The 20911-nt window shown below is 40.9% G+C and overlaps 1 protein-coding gene across 1 annotated transcript in view; it reads left to right on the plus strand.

Moving 5' to 3' along the window:
• Positions 1 to 20911, plus strand: part of LOC114049737 (kinesin-like protein KIF26B) — a 605544-nt gene that overhangs the window by 493758 nt on the left and 90875 nt on the right. The window contains exons 6-9 of the mRNA XM_027871127.1: positions 1621 to 1827; positions 12623 to 12716; positions 14920 to 15182; positions 18610 to 18793. Of these exons, the coding sequence (XP_027726928.1) occupies positions 1621 to 1827; positions 12623 to 12716; positions 14920 to 15182; positions 18610 to 18793 (748 nt within the window). The remainder of the gene's footprint in view (positions 1 to 1620; positions 1828 to 12622; positions 12717 to 14919; positions 15183 to 18609; positions 18794 to 20911) is intronic.

Below are 20911 nucleotides of genomic sequence, written 5' to 3' on the forward strand. Positions count from 1 at the left end.
CTTTCTTTCTTTCTTTCTTTCTTTCTTTCTTTCTTTCTTTCTTTCTTTCTTTCTTTCTTTCTTTCTTTCTTTCTTTCTATATTATAGCATAAGCCCTACCAACCCAAATCTTTCTATAACCAAAGGTGGGGGAACAGAAGGCTTTAGCACATGTGTTGGCAGTCATTTGGGGAGTAATTTTAATTTGGCCCTAAAGCCAAGGCTTCTAGCATCCTTCCCAGTGTCCCCTCTCCAACTCCCTTGGGATGGGAGTTACGTTGGCACAGTAAGATGATAGACTAGATAGGGGCCAAACTCTATCTGTCTTTGCCTCCTCTTGCTTTCTGTTAGGATATATGTGATGGTTGAGAGCATTGGAAGCCACTTGTAGATGACTTTTTAAGTATTAAATCTGTGTGTTTGTTAGCCTATTGTCAGTTTACTTCAGCTAGCCACTTTCTGAAGGACTGTATTCAGAGATTTCCCTCTTGAGGCAAATTATAGTTCCGTAGATGGGAAAACTTCCTAACAATTAGAACAATCTGGAGGTGGGGTAGGGTGGGCTGCCCCAGGAGGCAGGGGCTTCTCCATCATTGGCGGTCTTCAAGAATATATAACCAATTTTAAGGGACATTGAAGAAGGGAGGCCTGATCAGGTAGGGGTCAAACTAGATGGCCTCTTAAGGCTAGCTTCTTGACTGAAGTTCTGTCATTCTATGAGAGATAGTTGTCATTCCTAGCCTACATAATGGGGTCCTCCAGCTATTTGGGAAAGCATTGTAATCAGGCAGAAAGGTCTTGGGGCTGAGTGTTGGGAATCTGGTTCCAGGTTCTGTCATTGACTAGACATGTGACCTTAGAAAAGTCACTTAACCCCTGCAATCTTTTGTTTCTCATCTGTAAAATGAAGGAGCTGAACCAGTTGACCTTTAAAGTCCTTTCAAGCTAAACTACTAAAATTGGGTTAAAGGCAAATTCCATCTCCCATTTCCAATAGAGAGAAGCCTGGTTCTGAAAATAACCACTCATTACACACTTATCTAATGGATCCTAAAATACCATATTTCAAACAAGTTTTTTTATTATTGCTGGTCCTCTGAGCACATTTCAAATGCTGACCACTAAAACCAGGCCATTTCACAGCCCGTTAATGATGACACTAATAACTGTGGGTTTTGTCTGTAAGAGCCCTGATGTGAGCAAGCAAGGAGTAAATTACAGAGCTAACTTTTATGTGCTGGGTTTATTGATCTTCAAGTTTCATGGGAGCCACACCGGCCCTGAGAGCGTGGCAGCCCAGATTACCTTTTCATCTACTTAATTGGGCCACCAGGGTACAGTTAATTTTCAATTTACATTAATAGTAAAACAAAGAAAGTGATGTACCACCTCTGTATCAAAGTAATAGAGACATCAACATGTGCTACCTGGTAATTATAAATATATTATTTTTTTCCTCCCATGGCCATTGAGGATTATATTCCTAATACATGGTGAAGTTCATTATAATTTATCATTGGAAAATCCAAGGACAACAGAAACCCTCAGCGATATAGTATATGGGGATTCTTCCACCATGAACTATCTGGCTCCCTTAATCCAAACTTCCTCCAAAATTCCTTTCTGTGTGTTTCTTCTTAGGTGAAGGTCATGGTTCGCATCTGCTCCACCCTTGCCAGGGACACCTCAGAATCCAGTTCCTTTTTGAAGGTGGATCCAAGGAAGAAGCAAATCACACTCTATGACCCCTTGACTTGTGGAGGGCAGAATGCCTTCCAAAAGAGAGGCAACCAGGTTCCACCCAAGATGTTTGCCTTTGATGCTGTTTTCCCCCAGGATGCATCTCAGGTAGGTGATGCTTTCCTTCTCATGCTAGGAAGACTGTGATGGAGACTGTGGCTGTTGCCATAGGTTGGTTTGTTTTGTTCATTTGTTTTATCAAGGGCCTTCCCCTTCAAAATATTGCCCGTGTGTTTATTTTGCATGTATTTTGCAGCAAGATGTTTGTGTATATGTCTCCCTTAGAGAATATAAGCTCCTTGAGATCAGGAACTATTTTTGCTTTTGTCTTTTTATGCCTGGATCAAATGAGATAATATTTATAAAGTGCCTGGCACATAGTAGGCACTTAATAAATGTTTGTTCCCTTCCTCTAGTGTCTAGGCCAGGATCTGGCACCTAGAAGGTTCTTAATAAATGCTTGTTGATTGACTGATTGGAGGAGGAGGAGCATGGCTTACTTTCTGGGGATCAGTGATAAGAATGAAATAGCAAAGTGACATGTTTAGTGCTTGATGTTGTTTTTTTTTATTAAGCACCTACTATGTGCTCAGCATTATGCTGAGTGCTTTACAAATCATATCTCATTTGATCCTCACAACAACCCTGAGGTAGGTGCCATTATCATCCCCATTTTACAGTTGAGGAAACAGAGGCAAATGACTTAGGTGTCTGAGACTGGATTTGACCTCAGATCTTTCTGACTCTAGGTCTAACTCTCTGACCACTGCACCACCTACTTGCCTTTAAGTTTGTGTCCTGTCCATGCAACTGACTACCTTTGTGACTTTGGTAAAGTCACCACACCTCTTCAAGACTCAGTTTTCTCATCTGCTAAGTACGAATAATAAACCCTGTCCCATCTGCCCCACAAGATTGCTGTGAGGATCAGGCAAGATAATGTATATAAAAGTGAAAGCACTTTATAAACTGTTAGGTGTCATACAGATATGAAGCAATAGTAATATTATTAGCTTATTGACATCATTATTATCAGATGGTTTGACCTTACCTTGAATTTCCAGTACAGCACAGGAATCATGGCCAACAATGTCTTTCATTTCCAGTTAGAGACTCCTGATCATGCCTTCTATGGTTTGGTTCAGGAGTGCTTTCATAGGCAGCCCTGTATTACAAACTCCATTAATTAAAAAGTTGAGCATCCCTTGCATGTGATTTCCCTGAAGAGCTTACCCTGAGAAGACGCAGCCAGCACTCATTGTATGAATACATCCCAAGGTTTCCTTCTCCATCATTTCTCTCTCTCTCTCTCTCTCTCTCTCTCTCTCTCTCTCTCTCTCTCTGTGTGTGTGTGTGTGTGTGTGTGTGTGTGTGTGTGTGTGTGTGGTAGCACCCTGTGGGCTCAGTAATCTAAACCTGACATGGAGTCTAATAAAAGACTAATGAACAAGTTAATTAACACCGCTAAAACTTTTTCAGAGACAAATTTCCATAAGTTAAAAGAACTTTGGAGCAAAGCTTAAATTAAACAGTGGCTATTAATAAGTTTTAGAGTTATTCGAGGAAAAAGAGCCATCTTTACTGCTTATCTTTGTTTATACCACCTGTTTTGTATCAGCATTCACCCACAACAGCACATATTTTACTGGGGCTTGGCTGATCCAAAAAAAAAAAGATTTTGTTTTGTTTTGTTTTTGAATCAGTAGGCTTGGGTTGGAGAGCTAGCTGTGTCAATACCTGCTGTGTATCCTTGGACAAATTATTTAACCTCTCTGGGTCTCAATTTTCTCATTTGTAAAATGGAGATGGTAATACTGATACTACTCATAGGGCTATCATGCCTCTTTCCATCCTGGCTCAGCTCTGAGAGCATGTATATAAATGTGAGATAAAACATGAGTTGAATGTATATTTCTGTTGACTACCAGGTGAATAATCTAAACTATATATTCATACCTACTGGTATTGACAAGAAATGGCAAATCCAAATAGGGATATATGTTAATATCAGTGCTATCTATCTGTCAATCTATTAATACACACACACACACACACACATATATACATACATGCATATATGCATACATATAGTGGTGTATACAAGTCCATTCTCTTATTATATATATATATATAAAACATAGTTTATTCTCTTATTTTATATATACTATATATATTCATCTCTTATATGTAATATATATGCATATATATGTATTTTCTTATTTTTTAACATGTGTGAAACTCTAACTTTGCAGAATTTCAGAGTTGGAAGGGACCTCAGCGGTCACCTCATCCAACTCTCAAATGGATGAGAATTCCTCTGTAACACACCTGAAGAGCCATCATCCAGCTTTAATGCCTCCATCCTTAAATACCTCCAGTGAGGCAGAACTCACTACTTCCCCAAACAGCCCATTACACTGTTATACAGCTCTAATTGCTAGGAAGTTTTTCGCTACATCAAAGCCTAAATTTTCCTCTTTGCAGCTTCTGGTTGTTGCCACTTCTGTCCTCTGGGACCAAGAAGAACAAATCGATTCCTTCTTCCACATGATAGTCTTTCAAATACTCGATGAAAGCTAGCATCTCATCCCCATGCTTCCTGCTTCCCTAACCCCAAGCTTTCTCTTCTCCAGGATAACTTTCCACAATTCCTCCAAAAGATTCTCCCTCATAGGGGATGGTTTGAAGGTCCTTCATCATCTTGGTTGCTGTCTCCTATATATGCTCCAACTTACCCATGTCATTCCTCAACTGTGGTGCCCGGAATTGAACACAGTACCCTAGACCTAGGCAGAGTACAGTGGGATGACCCTATATTATACCTGCAAGCTCTGTGTTTCAATGTAACCTGAGATCACACTTGCTTTCTTGCCTTTGATGTGTATTGAGCTTGTAGTCCATTAAAAACCCCAGATCTTTTTCAGATGCACTGATATCTAACATCTTGTACTTATTAAGTAATTCTTTAACTCAAATATAAGGTTTTACATTTATCTATATAAAATTTCACCTTATTTGATTCAGTCCAAAGTTCTAAACTATCAAGCAAGATCTTTTTGAATTATTATTGGCTTGCAGTGTTTTGGGGTTATTACTCCTAGCTTGATCTGCCAATCTGATCACCAGGAAGGAAAGAAGGAAGGGGAAAAAAAGGAAAGAAGGAAGGAAGATAATAACAATAGCTATCATTTATATTGTGCTTTAGGGTTTACAAAGTGCTTTTTACATATTGTCTCATTTGATTCTAACAAGAATCTGTGGGAGATAACTACTGTTGTAGTTCTAATAAGTGACTTGCCCAAGGTTTCACAGCTAGTAGGTGTTTGAAGCAAGATTTTAATTCAGGTCTTCCAGACTCCAGGTCTGGATATTTTATACACTGTACCACTTCCACATCCCAGTACTCATAGCACAAGGCTAAGTGAAAGCGTGAATGGAAAACTTTAGCCAAAACAACTGCTAGAAAGAATTATGAATTTTACCTTCTCTCACTTCATTTTTTTTTCTTTTTTTCTTTTTTTTTTTAGGCAATTGGGATTAAGTGTCTTGCCCGGGGTCACACAGCTAGTAAGTGTCAAGTGTTTGGTCTGAGGCCAGATTTGAACTCAGGTCCTCCTGACTTCAGGGCTGGTGTTCTATCCACTGCACCACCTAGCTGCCCCTTTCTCTCCCTTCGTAAGAGTTACAGACTCTTCAAAGAGATTCAACTCAAATATGGCTCAAATTCAGCTTCTACTTGTTATTATGGGCTAGTAATAAAAAAATGAATAAGAGATGGTCCCTGGTGTGAAGGGGCACGTATTTGCCTATCTACCTAGATTGCTGCCCAAATGTAACTTATTCCTTACTTTCGTAGACTCTATATCCTAGCCAGATTAGACTATTAGCTATCTCCCAATCTCTTCACACCACATTTGTGCATTTGCACAGGACATTTCCTCATGCCTGGAATATGCTCTCTCCTTACCTTCATCTACTGAAATAGTTCTGTTCCTTTAAGTCTCAGCTCAAATGCCCACCTCCTCCCTGCAGCCCTCCCTCCTGCCACCAGCTGAAAGGAAGCTCTCCCTTCTCAAAGCCTGCCTTTGTCCCATTATACAATACCCTACCTTATACTTCCCTTTGTACATGGTATACCCCTACTGCCATTCATCTAGTACATAGTAAAATCTTTCAGAATGGAGTTGGTGCCATTTTGTATCATCTTTCTGATACATCATAAAAGATTTTGTATCATCTCTTCTTCCTTTTGGTGCTCCTGGCACATAATACTGAGTCGAAGCTAAGCAAGTGAATTTGAATCATGTTTGAGTTGAATCTCTTTGAGGAGTCTGTAACTCTTAGGAACTCAGAGAAGGTAAAATTCATAGTCTTTTCTAGCAGTTATTTTGGCTAAAGCTTTCCCATTCATGTTTTTGCTTAGTATCAGACCTGGAGTCAGGAAGACCCGAGTTAAAATGCTGCCTCTGACACTTACTCAGACCTTAGCACAGTCCCTTGTACATAAAAATAGGGATAGGGACTATACCTGTGATTTCATGGGTGAAGATGAGTTCCTGGTTGATGAAATTCTCCTCTACATATACAGGTCAATACCTTCTCTGCAATCAGTCTTAGATGCCTAAAGTTCCGAGAATTAAGTGGCTTACCAAGGGGGTCTCATGGTCAGTATATGTTAGAAACAAGCTTTGAACCTAGGTTTTCTTGGTTCTGAGGCCAGTTTTCTATCCACGAGACCAAACTGCTTCTCTGCTCTTGTACGTAGCAGGAGCTTAATAAATATTTGTGAAATTGAATTGTAATCTAGTAAGAAAGATAAGAAGTGTACGTAAATAACTATGATGCAAGGCAGAAAGAGATAAGTTCCAAGAGTGCTCTAGAAAAAATACCGTGGGACCATAAAAAGGATTGTTCCTGCCTGAGAGGATCAAGGAAAGCTTTAGGAGAAGGGGCATGCTTATGTGGGCTTTAAAGGATAGACAGGATTTTAACATAGGATATAGATTATGAATAAGGGCATCCTGTCTGGAGGAAACAACATGAACAAAGACCCAAAGGTGGGAAGGAAACAGGTCATTCTCAGGAGAATGTTCCTTGGTCTCTGGGTGGGGTTTTTTTTATTTGATTCTATTTGATTATTCATGTTACCATTCTAAGTCCTTGTCAGGTCATATGGTGAGGTCAATCACTTTGTGGCTGGAAGGATAGATAGATAGATAGATAGATAGATAGATAGATTATTGAGTGATTACTATGAGCCATATACTGTGCTAAGTACAGAGGATTCGTATGCAAGGGCAATCCCTGCCCTCAAGGAGCTTACATTCCAATGGGGGAAGAAGACAACATATAAAAGGGGTTCCAAAAAGGAGAATGAGAATGCATAGTGTGGAGATGGCTTAGTCTGGGGCAAGGGAAGGTGGATGCTCACCCAGCAGAGTCTGGCATCCCAGGGACAGAGTCCAAGGTTCCAGTGAGAGGGAGAATGAGATGATGGCCAAAGGATGTGACCCTAGCTAGGTCACTTAACTTCTCTGGGTCTCAGTTTCCTCATCTTTAAACAAAATGGGTTTGACTCAATGATGTCTAATGTCTCTTTTAACCTTAAATGTATTATCTTCTGATTCTACAGCTAAGGTCCAGCTCTACCCATGGCATTTGTGCCTATAAACTACAATCAGGCAGCTATCTATGACTGTTTTCTTCTGTGACATGGAATAACCATCATAATGATATCATTTATATAAGACTTAAAGGTTTAAAAGTACTTTACACATATTCTCTCATTTGGTCCTTACAAATCTAGGAGGTAGGTGCTATTATTATCTCCATTATACGAATGAGGAAACAGAGAAGTTAAGTGACTTACCCAGGGTCACACAGCTCATAAGTGTCTGAGGCCGGATTTGAACTCAGGTCATACTGAATACAGGCACAGCTGTCTATCAACTGTGCCTCCTAGCTGCTTCTACCCACTCCAAAGTTAGAAGTCTTCAGAAAAGACCTATGAAAGAAAACACATGAAAGGCTGGAGTCAGAAGACTTGAGTTTAAACCTCAGCTCCGCTCTTTACTGTGTGACCCTGGACAAGTCCTTTTCCTTCTCTGGATCTCAATTTGCTTACCTGTAAAACGAAGGACTGGATTAGATGACTTGGGAGGTCCCTTCTCTGATCCTTCCCACCACAAATCCTAGTAGCTTCAATCAGCAAAGGGCTTGAAGCTCACTTCTTGGCACTGGCAAGGAACCACACCCCAATTTCGGAGAAGCCACTTGCCCTAGGTGGAGGTGGAATCTTGAGTAGTCGGGGGAGAGAACAGCTTGTTTTACAGTCCTGTCTGCACGAGAGGAGCCCCTGCCCAGGACCACAAACAGAACTGGAAGTTGTCAGAAATGTGTGTGTATCTGTATTCCACCCCCCCCCCCATTCAGTTTGGGGGAAATTTGGATTTTGGAATACTTAGAATCGTTGTGCCGCCAAGATCCTTGAGCTGAATAACTTTATTCATTGCCAAGGCTGTTGGTTTTTCAGGTTGCCACTGGGAGACACATTGCTCTGATTATGGTAAGTCAGTGAGGGATATTTGTACAGGCGAAGAATGCTTCAATGATGCTCAGAATGTAGTCTTGAAGCATAGAAATGAGAGCTATGGAATCTGGTGAATCATGCTGTTCTCCTGCTCTTGGTAACGACTCAGACACTGTCTGTAGAGATTTCTCCGAGTTTCCAACCCAGTCAATACCAATCCTTAGTACTTGTTGTTAGCCCAGGACTGAATTAGGAATTAGAGGTTGGCTTGGCTGGGGAAGGAGGGAGGTGAAGATGGGAAGGCCATACAGAAACGTGGAAGACTCAGCTCCTTAATTAAGACATTTATCACCTAGTTAGAGAGCACACATGCATGAATGACTGAAGAACACTTATCATGTAATATGCAAACAAGCCCCAATTAATAGTGTCTGGATTGTATCTGTAAGTGTTGAGAGCATGTGGAACAAAGGGAAGGCTCCATTTTTAAAACAGTGAGAGACGGGGATTGGCAAAGAGAAAGCACTCAGAGCCAGATGTCATGCAGGCAAGTCGGTGTTGTAGTTGTGGATAGAGATTTGGAATCTGGAAGATGAGTTCAAATCCTGTTTCAGATATTAACTAGCTGTTTAACTCTGAGTAAGTCACCTAACCTGTCTGCCTCAGTTTCCTCATCTGTAAAATGGGGATAACTTACCTCCCAGGGTTGTTGTGAGTATCAAATTAGTTAAGATATAAAGCACCTTTACCAACTTAAAGTGTTCTATAAGTGTTAGCTGTTACTGTTATTATGCAGATGCCATGAATCTCCTGCTTTTACTGAAACCAGATTATTTTTCAGAATTTGTTTCCTTTATTAGAATGTGAACCTGTACAACTTCATAAATATCATTGCAATTAATCTGCAATAAAGTATGACCATACCCACACTGTAGCTAAGTCAACTGAAATATTAAATATCTTATCTAATCTATTAGATAGCATCCTGGACCCAGAGTCAGTAGGATCTGAGTTCAAATTCAGCCTTAGGCACTTACTATCTCTGTGGCCCTGGGCCAGTCACTTCACCTGTTTGGCTTCAGTTTTTTCATCTGTAAAATGGGTATCACCACAGTGGAAAGAGCACTGTCCCTGAACTCAGGAAGACCTGAGTTCAAATATGGTCTCAGACGCTTATTAGGTGTTTATTGGACAAATCACTTCACTTTTACTTACCTCAGTTTCCTCACCTTTAAAATGGGGCATCTACCTCTCAGGTTTGTTGTAAGAATCAAATGAGATAATATTTGTGAAATCCTTAGCACAGAGCCTAGTACCTAGTAGGCACTATATAAATACTAGCTATTATCTGTGAGACTCAGAATGGGTGACATTTCTAAAAAGGAACTTTTGGACTCTAGTTTTTAGGATCATAGATAAAGAATTGGAAGGGGGCAGCTAGGTGGCGCAGTGGATAGAGTACCAACCTTGAAGTCAAGAGGACTTGAGTTCAAATCTGGCCTCAGACCAAACACTTGACCTTTACTAGCTGTGTGACCCTGGGCAAGTCACTTAACCACAATTGCCTTAAAAAAAAAAAAAAGAAAGAAATGGAAGGGATTTCAGAAGTCATCTCATCCAACCTTCCCATTTTAGAGATGAGGAAATTGAATTCAGGAGCACTATAGAGGTTATCGTTGTTGTTCAGTCATTTCAGTCATGTCCAATTCTTTGTGACCCATTTTGAGGTTTTCTCGACAAAGACACTGGAGAGGTTTGCCATTTCCTTCTGCAGCTCATTTTACACACAAGGAAACTGAAGCAAAGTGACTTGCCCAGGGTCACACAGCTAGGAGGTATCTGAGGCCAGATTTGAACTCAAGTCTTCCTGACTCCAGGGTTGGTGTTCTATCCACTATGCCACCTAGCTGCTAAAGCATAGAGGTTAAGGGATTTTTTTTTAATTTGGTTAGTGCTGACAGAACCATTTGCATCAAATATTATTGGGGGGAGGGGTACAGAATTGTGATCAGTGGCAGTGCACACACAGTTCAGTCTAATGCTTAGAGGGGATTCCTTAAGGCTGATACTGTCTGCTTCACAGGTCAAATCAGTTTAACTTGACAAATACCTATTAAGTATCTACTTTGTACAAGGAAGACACTGTACTAAGCACTGGGGATACAGAGATGAAAGTCCAGTAGAAATATGCTAATAGGGACAGTTAGGTGGCGCAATTGATAGAGCACCGGCCCTGGATTCAGGAGGACCTGAGTTCAAATCCAGCCAGACACATAACACTTACTAGCTGTGTGACCCTGGGCAAGTCACTTAACCCCATTGCCTAACCAAAAAAAAAGAAAAAAAGAAAAAGAAAGATGCTAATAGGAAGTTGGTTTGGAGTTCATCTGTGTTAACATACATCATGTCATATAATGCAACAGAAAGATTCTAGTAGGATTTTAAACAGATTCAAGAATTCTTTGGTAGCAGAATCCAGACAATTGGGAATGAGTGAGTAAGAATAGCAGTATAGCGAGATCATGCTTACTTATACAAATTTTCAAATAAATTTTTGTTTTTCTGTTTTGTTTTTACACCACCTATTTTCCCCAATATAACTCCCCCTCCTCACCCTCCCAGAGAATCGTCCCCTTACAATACAGAATTAAAAGAGGAGGCGGAGTGGAAAGTTTAGCAGAGCAACACATTGAAAAAGTTGGACATTGTACGCATTGTTCAACACCCATAGCCCCCTCCTAGGCAAAGAAGGGGGAGGGAATACATTCTCACATCTCTTCTTTAAGTTCACACGTAGACATTATCATTTCATCACAATCAGTTTTGATTGTTTTACTGCTGTCTTTCTATTTACATTGTTGTAGTCATTGCATAGGCAGCTGGGTGGTGCAGTGGATAGAGCGCTAGGAGTGGAGTCAGGAAGACCTGAGTTAAAATCTGGCCTCACTATAAAAACGTGCATGCCCTTTGACCCAGCTAATAGCACTTCTAGGGCTATATCCCAGAGAGATCATACAAATGGGAAAAGGACCCACATGTACAAAAATATTTATAGCAGCTCTTTTTGTGGTGGCAAAGAATTGGAAATTGAGAGGATGCCCGTCAATTGGGGAATGGCTGAACAAGTTGTGCTGTATGAATGTAATGGAATACTACTGGGCTATAAGAAATGATGAGCAGGCAGACTTCAGAAAAACCTGGAAAGACTTGTATGGACTGATGCTGAGTGAAGTGAGCAAAACCAAGAGAACGTTGTACACAGTAGCAGCCACGTTGTGCGATGACTAATATTGATAGACATAACGCTTCTTAGCAATAAAAGGATCTAAGACATCTCCAAAGGCCTCGTGATGGAAAATGCTATCCACAAAGAAGAAAGAACTATGGAGTTTGAATGCAGATTGAAGCATACTGTTTGCTATTTTTTTCTTCTGTTGTGTTTTGTTTCCTCTTTCTGGTGGTTCCTCCTATAGGTTCTAATTCTTACTTACAACATCACTAATGTGAAAATACCTTTAATAGGAGTATATATGTATAGCCTATATCAGATTGCATGCTGTCTTGGGGAGGGAGGAGGGAAGGGAGGGGGAGAAAAATTTAAAACTCAGAGCTTATGGAAGTGATTGTTGATAATTCAAAATAAATAAATTTAAAAAAAGAAAGAAGAAAAAAATTTTAAAAATCTTAGAGAGTTGCCCCCCCCAAAAAAAATTTGGCCTCAGACACCTACTAGTTGTATGACCCTGGGCAAGTCATTTAACCTCTGTTTGCCTTAATCCACTGGAAAAGGAAATGGCAAAACCACTCTAGTATCTTTGCCAAGCATGGTCCATGGGGACCAGACTGTGCAACTGAACAAGAAGTCGTTGTATATGTTGTTTTCCTGGTTCTGCTTATTTCAATCGTTAATGAATAAACATTTATTAAGTATTTACTCTGTGCCAGGCACTTTGCTAAGTGTTGGGGATGCAAAGAGGCAAAAGATGGCCCCTGCCCTCAAGGAGCTTACAATCTAGTTTGGGAGACAGCAAAGCAAGCTATGTACAGGATGAACAGGAAATAATAGAGGGAAGGCTCTGGAATTAACAGAGGCTGGGAAAGACTTCCTATAGAACATGAGATTTTAGTTAGGATTTAAAGGAAGCCAGAGGGGAGTAGGGAGAGTGTTCCAGGGATGGGGGACAACTTTGCATCAGTTCACGTTTTCCCTTGATTCTCTGTTGTCATCATTTTCACCATTTCTTATAAACAAGTGTTACTCCATTACACTCATGTACCACAACTTGCCTCATCATTTTATGTATTCAGTATGAATGGTGACATGGCCGGTGTCACTGTATTGTGCCCTCACTTTTCCTACTGTGCTTATTACAGGCTGAAGTGTGTGCTGGAACTGTGGCAGAAGTGATCCAATCCGTGGTCAATGGAGCTGATGGCTGTGTGTTCTGTTTTGGTCATGCCAAGCTCGGTCAGTATTCATTTCCTTGGTCAGTGTTGCCTGTGGGAGTCTTCCTATCATCATCATTCTAGCACTAGAGTGGAAATTCATCACTCAGAAACCATAATGAGAGAGAGCCTGGAAATGCCTTTCTCTAGCTTTTATTAAGGTTTTGCATTGATCAACTATATGATTTTAAAAATTGTAATTCATCATAGGTTACCAATCCCTTTATCAAGGAAAGGACTTCCAGTGTAATAATCACAAAATCTTGGAGCTGGAAGTCACTTTAGAGACCAATGCTTGCCATGATAGGAATCTGCTCTACAACATGTGAAAAGTGGCCGATGTTAAAATAGTAAGACAAGAGGGAAAAAAAATAGGAATAGTGATTATGTAATCTGCCAATCTGATAAGCATGCCATCTCTACTTTCAAGATGGGAAACGGTATAGGGCCAAGCACAAAATCCTGGGACCTTCCATTATGGACCTCCTCCAAGTTGTCATTGACCCATTAGTTTGGGTCTGCTCATTTAGCCAGTTTGGAATCGATCTAACTACCTGTAGACCATATCTCTTCATCTTGTCAGCAGGACTGTTATGAGAGATTTCATGAAATGATTTACTGGAATTGAGGCATAACTGTGAACTCAGTTATCCTCTATTATTCTAGATTAAAGATCAGCCCAGGAAATAAACAAAACATTGCACATTTTCTTAGGGGGAGAGTTACCAGGAAAGCAAATAAAATCTTTTACTCTTTATGAAGACAGCAGGTGAATATGAAAGCTCTGGAGGAACATCCCCATTCCCACCCATCCCAGTTTATTTGGCCCTTTCCTTTGTCAACAAGCTCCTGGAATACACTGGGACAATCTAACCCTTATGACGTTCTCTGACTGCAGAGAAACCAGAGTATGCCAAACATGAAGGTTTAAGCATTTCCTAACAAGAGTGTCCCATGGACGCTGAGAGGGAGGGCACAAAGGTTCAAAATAAAGAGAGTTTGCTTCTGTAACCTCCATTTTAAGGAAGGTACCCAGGCTAGTCATGTCCACTCCTTCATTCCCCTGTAGACTCTTCTCCTGACACTCTTCCTACTTTCTCTCTCCCCCAACCCTCATTAGAATGTAAGCTTCTTGAGGGCAAGGATTGACTTTCTTTTTGTTTGTATCTGTATTCCCAGAATTTAGCACAGTTCCTCTCACATTCCTAGCACATGCTTCTTGACTTGAGGCATCAAATGTCCTTCTGTACCCTCTTAAGCCACTCCAATGTACATATCCCTTTGCTCACAACAGTTATCAAACCTGAAGGAAACAGCAAGACACTGAAACAGAAGCTCTGCAGACCCCTCCCTTACTTAAATCTTGGACGCTGGCATGAGACAGTTTTTCTTGGCAATGCCTCATTAATCCTGACTTGCCATCATCTGTTCACCAGGCCATACTACCTGTGCTCAGTTGGGTGGTGATTTGGGGAGTGGACAAATGCTCATTGGAGTGCTGTTAGGAGTCCCAAGACACGTACCGGGAACGCCTTCCACACAGGCAGTGAAGATCTGGGAGGGCTTAGGCAGGCATGAATTCCAGCCCTAGATGAAAAACTCCCTTCATCTCTGGGCTACCCTCTCTTTTCTCCCTCCTTGATCTCTCACCAAAGCAGAGATCCCGATTTCTATAGAAAATGCTTGTGCTGTTAAAATATACACCACATTTAACAGGAGTAAGGATGTAAAGTGTAAATAGGTATGTTTAATCTTTGGGGTGCCTATAAAGAGGGCTGTGATTGTGATGGCTGGCTTGGGAGTCCTGTGTCTCTGCTCTATGTGAAGCAATACAGAAACCGTCACATCGTATATAATATTTTAGGAACTTGGGGTTAAATTTTATCACTTGTCTGTGCTCTTGTATTCCTTATAGAAGCCATTTTATAAATGAAGCTGGGGATTTTCTCTTTGGAAACCACTCCAAATGTATCATTTGCCAGCCAGAGATTTAAAACACTTCACTTTTTCCTCCTGTCTTTTGTTTTTGTTCCCCTCATCATTTTGGCTTCCTTCTCCTCCTTCCTCCTGCCTAATAGTCACCTTTTCTTCCCTTCTGCAATAAATACCTCACTATATTTCCCAGTCCACTTAAAATGAAGCTTCTCTTTAGAGAAGTAGATGTATGGTGGCCTTCCTTAAATTCTCAAGTTGGTCTCATCTTTCTCCCTCTCTGGTCTGCACAGGAAAATCCTACACCATGATTGGGAAGGATGATTCCATGCAGAACCTTGGCATCATCCCCTGTGCCATCTCCTGGCTCTTCAAGCTGATTAACGAACGCAAAGAGAAGACAGGAGCCCGTTTCTCCGTCCGGATCTCTGCTGTCGAAGTGTGGGGGAAGGAAGAGAACCTGCGGGACCTGCTGTCAGAGGTGGCCACAGGCAGTTTGCAGGATGGCCAGTCCCCTGGCGTGTACCTTTGTGAAGACCCCATCTGTGGCATGCAGGTGACTGAGCCTGGAGCTTCCCCCTGCCCAGAGTGGGCGACTGATTTCCACCTTGGAGACTCGGGGGCACTTCCACCCATGAATTACTCAAAATGTAAACTGGATAGGGTTAGAAGTGTTTACTTTAAAGTGGCCTGGAACTTTATAGCCTGCAGCTGTGGGGCCATCTGCTCCACTAACCTAAATATTTGTACCTTCAATCTCACTGACAATGAGCAGGGACTACAATTGTTGGAACACTAGGGGCAAGTTTAATTCACCTTCTCTCCCCATCCACCCACCCCCACACACACTTTTCTAAAAAATATGATTCTTCTTTTGTTTAACAACAAACTGAAATATTTACAGCATGGCACAAATAGCTGCAGCCATTGCTGGGCCGTTTATAGCTTCATAAACTATGTTCCTGGCACTTGCCTAGAGCACGATTAGTATTGCTGTAGGAAGAACTAATAACCACTTTATAATTAGAGCCAAGACATAATTGCCAGACCTGGGGAAGCCAAGAATAGCTCCAGTTCTCTTCAAGATGAAACCCCAGGGGGCTCACATTTCTCTCTGACCACCCTAACAGTATAGCAAAGGCAGATCCCTAGAGCTCCCTGGTGCATTTCCAACAAGCTGATAGAAACCTTGTGACTATACCCAATTTGCCGATTGGAGAGCCCCCTCTCTTTAATGAGGTAATCAGGTTGACAGATGCATGCGTTTCTTTAAAAAAAAACAAAAACAAAAACAAAAAAAAAAAAGACTCAGGTATCAACTTGATCCAAAGCATCAGCTATGGAAGATAGAGATAGTGATGGTGAGGACCCATTCCACGCACCTAAGGAATAGGGTAACAAAGACAAGGAAGCAGAATAAAATAGGATAAGATTAGAGTGGTGTAGTTTTGTTTTTTTTTTTTAATTGTTTGGTTTTTTTTTTAATTGAGTAGCATAGTTTGACTAAAGAGAATTTTGAATGCTGCTAAGGAGTTGACGTTTTCTTTGGGCACTAGGGAGCCACTGATGGTTTTTGAGCAACAATTCCCTTGTATTGGGAAAATTACTTTGAAAGTCTTTCATAGAATGGATTGATGAAGGGGAAAATGCAGTCAGGGTGACCACCAGTTGGGAGGCTATTCAGTGGTCTAGGATGGAGGTGATGATGGACTATGCTTGGTGCCATAGAAAGATGGAAGAAAGGAGAGCTGCAAATGAGAGGTTCTTAATGACCTTGGTAGGACTTGGCAATTGATTAGATATGGGGGCTGAAGGAGAGGGAAGAATTCTGGTTTCAAATCTAAATGAATGGGGAAAAAACAGGAAATTTAGGAGGAGGAAAATTGAGAAGAAAATTGGATGTTTTTTATGTGATAGAATCTGTACTGTTTTAGTAGTAATTCTTGTTCAGAGCTTCCTTGAGCTTTCAAGTATACTAAAACCTCAATTCACTGGCAAACTCAGGGTACTTGGTTTAATTGAATTTTTTGGTTAACTTAAGGTCAAGCAATAAACCCTCTTGATTTTAACACGTGAAAATTTTTTTTCTAAAATGTATGTCTATTTCCCTGCTTTAGTAATTAATTGCAATATAGTTCACATAAATGAGTCTTTCTTAGATAATTGATATTGCTTCAGAGTCATATTATTATTATTGATTCTTTTTGAAGGATAGTACAGCTATAGCAGTAGAAAGTGGAGATTAGACAGAATTTATAGCAGTCCCTGGACATATCCTGGGAATTATTTTGTTTTTTGATATTCACTTTCTTTCCTATTTGAAGTGGAGTAGAGGAAAAATGATCATTTTCTGAGGGTTCTGGTTAATCAGGGTTTAACTATTCTTGGTATATTTACTCCAGAGATGGGGATAAGCTGGGTGTTGTATTCTGATTTGTCATTTCATAAATATATTCCAAGTATGATTTGAGAATCCTGAAAACAACCAAAAAAGCTTAACCTTAAAATGATTTGATTTAAACAGTTGCATTAGCCTTCTACCCCACCTTATTTTTGTTTATTGGGATTAGTAAGGAAGCTTAAAGTTGGCTTGAACAAAATAATAGGGGAAAAGTCACAGAGTCCAAAGCTTCAGCCTTTCTAGTCAAAACTGGCCAGGTGCTTGATCTTGGGGACATCAACACTGTCAACTTTGGAATCATGCTGGCTCACACCCTACAGTCCCTTCTCAAAACAATAGAATTTTTGAAGGAAGATGCAGCCATATCCCAAGTGTTGTCATAGGTAAACATCACCACCTCCTCCCTCCCCCAGTACAGGGTGACTTATTAGTCTTCTGCAGAGATAAGACAGATCAGCTGTTCTCACCTGAACCCTTCGCTTTTCACACCTGTTATACCACAAGTTCATTTTTTTTTTTGGGGGGGGTGTTGCAGTTAAGACTAAAAGGTGTAAATACCTGCTTCATTTGAAAGATGTGGCAGGGTGAACAAGAGCCAGCGGGATTACACAATAGAACTCCCATTTCATAAAATAGGGACAGATAGAGAGAGTGAAGAGGTGAAGATGACTCAAAGGTTATGAACCTGTGTGACAAGTTCTAGAGAGATGCAGGGAAGTTTGGAAGTAGGTAGGTTTTGGGAGAAAGCATGAGTTCTGTTTTTGAAATGTTAAGTTTGAATGCCTTCAGGACATCTAACTTGAAAGAGCCAATAAACTGTTGTGATAGAAGAGTAGAGAGGTCAGGAGAGAGACTAGGTCTATTTATATAGATTTGGTAGTCATGTGGATAGAGAAGACAATTGAACCAATGGGATCTGATGAACTCATCAAGAGAGAGAGTATAAAAAGAAATGAGAAGAGGACCCAGACTAGAACCTTAGAACACATCTCAGATGAGGGGGTGGTACAAGCTAGATGGCATAGTGGATAGAGTGTCCCACCTGAAGTCAAGAAGGCTCATCTTTCTGAGTTCAAATCCAGCCTCAGACACTTACTAGCTGTGTGACCCTGGGCAAGTCACTTAACCCTGTTCGCCTCAGTTTCCTCATCTGTAAAATGAGCTGGAGAAGGAAATGGCAAACCACTTAAGTATCTCCATGCCAAAAAACAAACAAATCCCAAAGAGGGTCATGAAGAGTCAGACATGACTGAAAATAACTCAACAACAGTAACAAAAATGTATAGGTATACTGTTGAATAAATAATTTAAAGTGTCTATCCTATGGTGAGACAAAGTGTTCTATGAAGGTGCTTAATTTCATAGGCCCAGGGTTCAGACCTTGTAAGAGATTACAGACTGTGAGAGGCATGTAGAAATCCATGCGAGATCCGGAAAATAGAATAATAACATTTAAACCAGTACATCAATGGGAAGGAAATTCCCTTTCCCCCTCCCCTCCCCCAGGCTAAAGCTGACCACCTTGGGCATCTCCTGGTTCCCTTTTGCATTTTATCTTCATCTCTTGAATTATGTCTTACAGCTCCAGAACCAGAGTGAACTCCGAGCTCCCACAGCCGAGAAGGCGGCCTTCTTCCTTGATGCTGCCATTGCTTCTCGCAGGAGTAGTCAGCAAGATTGTGATGAGGACGACCATAGGAACTCACATATGTTATTCACTCTGCATATCTACCAGTACCGAATGGAAAAGAGTGGAAAAGGTGGAAGTAAGTTAGCTGATTCTCTTTCCTTCTTCCTTCTTGACAGCTTTCAAATCAGTTAAAAAAAATTCATTTCAGGTTAAAGAAAGTTAAATGCCTACAGGGTGCCATGCACCACATGAGGTATTGAAAAGACGAAGAGAAAATGTAAGAGTCTCTCCCCTCAAAGGCTGGAGAGCTTTCCTAAAATGGGGACCTGCAGGAAGAAGTCACCTAGCAGGAGAGGTTTCTCTAAGGTAGCAAGCAAAGAGAAGTCCAGAGAGTGAGTCCAGGCATGAGGGATGATAAATGTTAGTGGCTTGCTCGTGGCAAAGCAGCTCATTAGTATCTGAATCAGGATTTGAACCTAGACCCTCTTAACTCCAAGTCCACACCCTATCCACTATACCATCCTGTCCCTCTCTAATGGCTATCAGCTTTTATTGTTACAGAACAGGGATTATCATAGTTAATCTTCATAACAACATTGGGAGGTTGTTAGGGTGAGTGGTCTGCCTTTTTTATAAGGAAACAGGCTTAGTTTGTTTAAACGACTTGGAGAACGGAGGAAGAAGGGCTGGGCTTCTAATTCAGGGTCTTCTGAATCTGAATTAAGTACTCTTGTCAAAACCCCACATGTTTTCTTGCTTGTCTGGTTGTGTAGAAGCTTTCAATCCAGCCACTGGCATAAAACACAGGATTTATATGACCTCCCCCCAAAAAAAACCCCAAAAGCTATTATGATGAGAAAATGTCCAAAAAGAAGTATAGAATATTTTAACATATGCTTTTGAGAGTCTTGTCCCATCTCTTTGAAAAATCTCTATGCATGGGTCTACTCTGCTTAAAAACCTCCAATAGTTCCCTTTCATCCACCAGAGTAACCTCCAACCCCTTTGCCTGAGACTCAAAGTCCCCTAAAATATCTTTCCATCTTAGTTTTCCTACCTGGGTTCATGTTATGCCCCTCTGTGAATTCTACACTCCAGCTAAACTGAATTAGCTTCTACTGAGCATACTCGACACTTGGCTATTTCCATGCCTTGGGAAGAAGGCTTTTTTCCTACAGCTAGAATATCCTCCCTCCTTTTTTTCAATCATTTGAATCCCTACCCATTTTAAAAGCCCAATTCAAATGCTGTCTTCTCTATGGAGTTTTCCCTAATTCCCTCCTTAGTTATAGCCGCCCCCTTCAGACTTCACATTGCACATCATTTTAGAGTGTATCATGTACCCTGGGGTATTATGGTTATCAGTGTTTGTATCTTATTGAACAATAAGCTCCATGAAGACAGTGGCCACATCACATTGAAACTCTTTTTCTCCTCTAACAGCTAGCAGAGCACTTGGCAAATAGTAGTTGCTTAGTCAACATTTGTTCAGTGAAATAGTATATAATGACAGTGGTGGCATATGGGGCCAGCTGCAGGTACCTACTCCTGCTAAGGGGGTCCTCAGCTCTTGGCTGAGCCCGAGGGATGCCTTGGCCTCCAAAAAGAGGAGTCAGGTTCTTTTTTTTCTCATCTTGAACGTTTTGTGGCCCCACTTCAGAGCCCTAAGGATAAATCACTTAAAGTTTGGGTTTGGTTCAAGTTTAGGGTCTCCCCAAAAGAGATTAGAAAGAGATTTAGTGTGTCATGTCAATCAGGTATAGGACAGAATGCTAGAACTGGAGTCAGGATGACCTGGGTTCAAATCCCACTTCTGGTTCTTATTAGCTGTGTGGTCCTGGGCAAATCAGTTTCTTCTGTAAAATGGACTAAATGGCCTTTCAGGCCCTTTTCAGCTGTATATCTATGAGCTACGTATTTTCTCCACACAAAATAAATGCTTCCATATGAAAGACTAAAAAAAAAAAAAGCATACATTATTCAGTAGTTTTCATTTGTGTTTGACTCTTCATGACCCCATTTGGGCTTTTCTTGGCAAAGATATTGGAGTAGTTTGCCATTTCCTTCTCCATCCCATTTTACAGATGAGGAAACTGAGGCAACCAGGGTTCAGTGACTAGCTCAAGGTCACACAGCTAGTAAGTGTTTAAGGCCAGATTTGAAGTCAGGAAGATCTTCCTGACTCCAAGCCCTACACTCATCCACTGATTGGCCTTGTTGCCCTGGGCTGCTCTTCTGGTTCTGTGACCAATTC

Source organism: Vombatus ursinus, unplaced genomic scaffold, assembly GCF_900497805.2.
Source record: "Vombatus ursinus unplaced genomic scaffold, bare-nosed wombat genome assembly UNPS02014798.1, whole genome shotgun sequence".
NCBI classification, from domain to species: Eukaryota; Metazoa; Chordata; class Mammalia; order Diprotodontia; family Vombatidae; genus Vombatus; species Vombatus ursinus.